The sequence below is a fragment of the Poecilia latipinna genome, unplaced genomic scaffold (assembly GCF_001443285.1).
Source record: "Poecilia latipinna isolate Pla-1442-1.1 unplaced genomic scaffold, P_latipinna-1.0 Scaffold745, whole genome shotgun sequence".
Taxonomy (NCBI): Eukaryota; Metazoa; Chordata; class Actinopteri; order Cyprinodontiformes; family Poeciliidae; genus Poecilia; species Poecilia latipinna.
In genome coordinates, this window is record NW_015113361.1 from 85667 (window position 1) to 91883 (window position 6217).

The 6217-nt window shown below is 40.0% G+C and overlaps 1 protein-coding gene across 1 annotated transcript in view; it reads left to right on the plus strand.

The window, feature by feature from the left end:
- The first annotated feature begins 210 nt into the window (after positions 1-210).
- msna (moesin a) overlaps positions 211-6217 on the plus strand; it is a 26012-nt gene continuing 20005 nt past the window's right edge. Inside the window, exon 1 of the mRNA XM_015045820.1 lies at positions 211-524. Within this exon, the coding sequence (XP_014901306.1) occupies positions 513-524 (12 nt within the window). The 5' untranslated portion in view covers positions 211-512. The remainder of the gene's footprint in view (positions 525-6217) is intronic.

A 6217-nucleotide genomic window follows, 5' to 3' on the forward strand; every position in this document is an offset into this window, starting at 1 on the left:
ATGTCTGTATCCCCGTAATTTCCCCCAGAGTCCTAACTGATGCAACATTTGAGCAATACTGACCATGTCTGCTAAAATAACTCTTTTTTCCCCTCTTTTTTTTTTTTTTTAATCTTGAACCGGTGTACAGTCATGATGATGCGGCTGCCGCAGGCGGAGTCAGTTGCTGGCCTGAGCCCCGTCTCTGAGCCTCTGTCTGGCTGGCTGCTGTCCTGTCATCGCTCTGGGTGTGGTTTTTTTTTTTTTTTTTTGCCGCAGCCGGGGTACCGTTAGCAGGAAATCAAGCTCCCACTCCGCTTCACTTTAAGGCGAAACAAAGAGAAACCCTCCCTGGAGCGCAGCTTTGAAACGAAAAAAAAGAGAAGCTTTTTGTAGTGTAGCAAAAAGTATCATCGACCCGGGAGGGTGTTTACTTGGTGTCGTTGTTCTGATGGGAAAAAGTTTTCCCAACTAGTCAGCTGATTTAACAAGTTTAAGGAAAATCTGTGCAGAAGACAAAAAAGACGGGAAAGATGCCGAAAACGGTAAGAGCGAACACTGCCAGAATTGTTGTAATATTTTAACTTCACAATTTTCTGTTTTGTTATTTCCTAATACGATAAGAGGAACTGCGTTATCCTGCTAATCCGTGATCATACAGAAGTGATTTAGTGAGAAGTTAGAGGTGTTTTATAGCAAGCATCCTTTGAAACTCAGCGGAGGGTCGCTGCTGTCTTTCCGTTAACTGTGTGCGCTTGCGCGCTGCCGCCCCTCGGCTCACTAAAATTAGCGCCTTTGAATCAAACCCCATCAGCCCGCCGTTTGCTCTTCAAACTTCACTTAAACGCCTCGATGTAAGCTCATCTCCACTCACGCAGACCGAGATATTCCGCTCTCTTTTCTGGGGAGTTTTCGGCGGAAGTGTGGCCTGCTGCTTTCGCCGAGCCGAGCCGAGCCGAGCTAGCCTTTTTTTTTTTCCCAAGGCCTCTTTATTTAGGCTGCTCCAACAAGGAGGGATTTGAACTGTCACTCTGGCCAGCTGTGCTGCCCAAAATCCGGGGGCGACCAAAAGGGGAGATTACCTATGTGTAGAGTTGGGGAAACCATACATTTAGGGCTGTGAATGATGAGCTGAGAGTGAAGAACCGAAGCCCTGGAAATCTGTTGTTGGTGCTGGTCATGTTCTGGACAAAGAAAAGGGGGGAACACAATGGCAATGCCTCTTTATCACTGGGGGACGCAGATTATTGTGATTTCTAGTTTACCATTCATTTCAACTGTTGGACTTGACTCAGTAAAAAACAAAAAAAACAAAAAAAAACTTTTAAGAGGATGAAAGGAAATATTCAAATTCACAGTCAGTTTTAAGGGAGGACTCAACTGATAAGGCATGACCAATGAGATGAAGATGATCAGCCTACGGGGACGTTGAGGCTTCCAGTTCATTGTCCAGATTATATGTTTTGTTATATGCAACAGAGTTTGAATTTGGCATGGGTTGGTCACATGAATCAAATTACCATAGTTACACTTTCGAAACCATTCCTGCAATTTAACTTGCTTCTGCACACTTCTGGCCAGGTGGCTGAAAGAAGGTTTAGACACTTTTCATTGGCTGGTTACCGGAATCAAAGTATTCCAAGAGTTTAAAAGGTAGCAAAGCATGTGCTGCCCTCTCTCACATGTTGCTGCGCACTGCCATTTAGCTTGCTAAAAGAAGGATGCCGCACTTTCCTCTTGCTTACAAGAAATACAAATTTGGTTATTTTGAGAGCATTAGCAAGTCAGAAGAAAACAGATAGTCATAGTGAGGAAGCTAAGTGACAAGCTACAAGTGTTCTAGGTACTGACTGCAGGCTACCAGAGCAGACAGCCCAACTAATTAACCTACTGATATCAGTTATGTTACTCAACACAAACATGAAAAAGATTTAACATTCTGAGCCATATGAATACCACAATATAGAAATCTTCATCATAACAGCTGCTGTTTTATGGTATTCTAGTGGCAACTATATCACTTCTATACATTTTTGTTTTAAATCTTTTCAGTGAATACTTTGATACAGTGAAACCTTGCTAGTCTTACTCCAGGTCATTACACTGTGAGAATCTCTTACTGGCCCATGTTTAGTTGTAAGTTTTTGGGTCTCCAAGAATAAGCCTGTGTAAAAAAAAACAACCCAAAAAACATGGTATCTCAGAGTTAAACGTTTTACATGATTCAACTTACTTTATTTTAAACAGAAAATCCTTTTTCCTATTGCTGCTTGTATATTACATTAGTTTATGCATTTATATTAATGTCATCTCAAGTTCTTTACATCCAGAGACTAAAGCACAGATATAAAATAGACCTGTTAAAGGTAGCTAGCTAGCTAGATCCACTTAGAGTCGCACCAGTGGAATAAGGTGATATTAGTAGGTTAATTTACCTCAGTAGCTACCCTACAGTCTGCTGCTTAACAGGACAGGCAAACCATTCATTCCTTATGCATTAGTGCTGTTTCAGCCATTTGGCCGACAGTGAGCAGCAACAGGTAGAGGATGAGAAAACTCAAATCACCGCTGCACTTCCTGTATCGTCTCATTAGAATGACTTTAAATGCTGCAGCGGAACATTTAGGCGTTGTTGAAACACAATAGTTAACACCTTGGTTTCCTCATTATTTGAAACAGACCCACATGTAAAGTCAGTACTTTCAGCAGTTTTAACTGCTGCATTTCTCATTCGATTTCATTAAAAAAAAAGAAAACCTGAAACACTTCCAAGCAGATTTCCAGTACAAATGGCTCCAACTCCTGTACCTGCTCTCTTCCTGTAGCATTGTTTCTGCCAGAACTTCCTCTGCATTTTTTTTCCCCCACCATTTGCCACCCAGAATAAAATGTTAGGCGTTGTTGCCTCTGACATCAGTTTTGCACAGTTATTTTTATCCACTGGTGCCTAAGCTGTGAAAGCGGATACCTGCGAGTTTTGATGCTGATGATATTTATCAGCAGTCAAAATAAAGCTGTTTTCAAAACAGAATATTTTCACAGTCATTTTGTGTGAGCCGTTTCACACGCAAAAGCAGAGAAGCGCTAACCCTATTTTCACGTTTAGTTACTTCCTGACAGCTGTTTTAACCTAGTGTAGAGTTTATGGTTAGCTACCATAGCTGCTATTTGGCAGCTCACTTAATTCATGAGCGCAGAGCAAGTGCAGCTGTGATACAGAAACTGCAGGGTGTATGCAATAAAGTGGCAGAAAGGGGAAACTAGAGCAGGACATAATGGATGTTAAAGAGGAAGCAGCAGGATTTTCCTAAATTAAAGAGTTGTGTGGGTTTGTGGTTTAATTAAAACTAAAAGTTAGGCGGATGTGAAGGGGGGGTTGAGTTTTCATTTCTGCAGATCCATGAAGAGGATTTAGCTCCGACTTCGATCAGCTTTTTGTGACACTCTGTGAAACCGGCATGTAAATATTAAGCTGACGAGGTGAATAAAGAAAAGGAAGTTAGATGCATGTATTCAGCAGATGTCATGAAGCCAGTGAAAGTTAAGATTCTCACTGAAAATAAACAGGTTAATCCCAGTAGTTTTTTTAAACTCGGTGTTTAAGTAACTCTAGAAATCAAGATGTTTGAAAAAGTCTGTGTTTGCTGGACTGCTCGTGGCAGTGCTTCAATTTCCCAAGGAAGTGATGTTGAGACTCAAGGTTTCTGCACTTACATCAGTTCCTTTCTGGTAATTTCCTCGCCTGTAGCCTTATATGGACTTTCACATCACGGTCTGCCTGTTCTCCACCCTGCTTCCCCCCGCGTGGTCCTCAGATGCCAGGCCCCACTTCAGATTGTATTTTCTGCAGTACAACAAGCACAGAAGTTCCTACTTTGTCAAATTTTATGACCTAATTCTGTGTTTTATTACAGTGATTGCACTGAAAGGCTATACTTAACGGTGTTGAACAACTACTGTATAATTCAAAAGAGTTAAGGAACTCCGATTCACGTTGTCACATATTTTCCATAAATATTGAAACTGATTCTTTTAGTGCTTAAGAGCTTAGTCTAAAAGATTCATCTTTTTAAAATTGGTATGCTTTCCTTTTTTCCCCCCCACAATAAAATCTGATGTTTGCTCCATAACACGCTCCATAAACAACCACAGAAAAAACACTTTTACTGTTATTATAGCACTCAACACAGAGCATGACTTACCGTTTTAAGCCCGTATGTCGTAGATGTTTGCCAGTTTTTGGAGCGCCCATTCCTTTAAAAAGTGTGTCTATGGAGACGTGGTGAATGGAAAGAGCTGGAGGTATGCGAGCAGGAGATTAAATGGCTCTGTAGTGCACATAACTGAGGAGATTAGGACTTAGTAGAAGTAAAATTGGTGGACAAAATGTAATCAAAAGCTGTGGAGTCTTTATGTTTTCTGCTGGAAAGCTGTGAGAACGTCACATTTCTGAGAGTAAGTACAGTTTTGCGTGGTTGAGTTAACTTTTTCTGTACAGCATAAAAAGCCATGTTTATTTTTAGCTGAGGTGATCTTATTGGTTCATAGTACAATATATGATATATATAGATGTTGCAGTGACACTTTGTAATGAACCGTGATTGTTTAGGTCTCTTTTGTAGTGAAAGTGTCTCAGCTGCTCTGTAAGGAACCTTCACCACTATAGAATGACATCTGCTGTATTCAGTATGTTGCTAATTATACAAACCAGAGACATGATTAGTATGAGTTTATGCCCTCCAGACCTGCTAAATCAAAGTATTTGACATTATGACACAACCGAACTAGAGACAGGAAGGAGCTTTACTGCTGAATCATAGACGAATCTAAGCAAGCTTTAGGGAGTGGAGCAGGTGAAAATGAATAAAGACGTAATGAAAATGTAGCACTTATAAAAATCACACCATTAAAATTAAAACTGCTTATTTTTTTTACAGTGTCAATTTGGAAATAATTAAACATAGGTATGGACTGACATCACAGTTTTGTGGCCAATTTCCAGTCTTTTTTTTGGAAAAGCTTTGAGCTGTCGGTTCTAATTTTAGCCCCTTCTGTTTCCTCTCTTTGATTTAAAACAATATAAGAACAGTACTGGAAATATTTTTGTAGCCTGCCTGCTGTGAATCATCATTTATCAATTATTTAGGACGTCGCACCGTGTGAGAGAACAGTCACTGTAAGACAGGGTTTGTTTTGCCATTTTAAAACTATTTAGAGTTGACATTTTTGAGTGCTTTTTAGGTGTTATGTTAGGGAGGCGTGCTTTTTACGTTAAGTTTTTTTTACAATAATTATTAGTGATTATTTGTTATGTGATTTAGGTGATACATTGAGTCAGTCTTATAAACACAAAAACTGTTCTAAAAATAAAACATACCTATTATCAAATGGGTTGTTTCAGTACACGATTACATTAAGTAATGCAAATATTAATTTAATTTAATCCTACTTTTAAATATATCTAATTTTCCTTTTAAATTGATCTGTTTTTTTATGGGAGGAGTACAGCAGAGTAGTAGAGCTGCTGCTGCTCTGCATCAAAAGGAGTAGATAGAGGTAGTTCAGGCATCTAGTCTTAATTCCCCTTTTGGGTCCATCCCTTTGGAGGATTTTCAGGCCCATCCCACTGGGAGGAGAACCTGGGGAAAACCCAGAAGCACCTGAAGGGATTATTTATCCTGTCTGACGTCCCCAGAGTGAGCTGGAGGACGTCACTGAGGTGGTTTCCATCCCTTAAATCCCCATCTTGGATAAACACAAGACGATAGATAGATGGGGTTTGCAAACATTACTTAAAGCTGATTGTTTTCATGATAATTCAGTTTTTAAGTATTAAATACTCATTGCCCACCCACAGTTAACTTTGCTTACTATAAACATGATTCTGTAAGCGTTCTGTTTAGAAGATGCAGTGCCTTACGTTACCTCTGAGATCTCCAAACCTCTGCATGTTCCACGACTTATGAGTTGGAAGCTTGCAAGGGAGAAAACGGAGAAAATCTGCTGCAATTCATTCAGCCTTAGTGGTGCGACTCTGGTTCAGCGACTTCTTTTCATACATGGAAAAGTTGCAAGTGTATAAAGTCGCAGTGAAGTGACCAGTATGTACCCACTGCTGTCTAGCTTCCAGTTGTTGCAGCAACAGAAAGCATGTAACTTTTGTTGACATGAAATAGTTTACTTATGCAATGCTTTTTACACCTCAAGGTCTTCCTCTGAGTTCAGTGATGGCTAAATA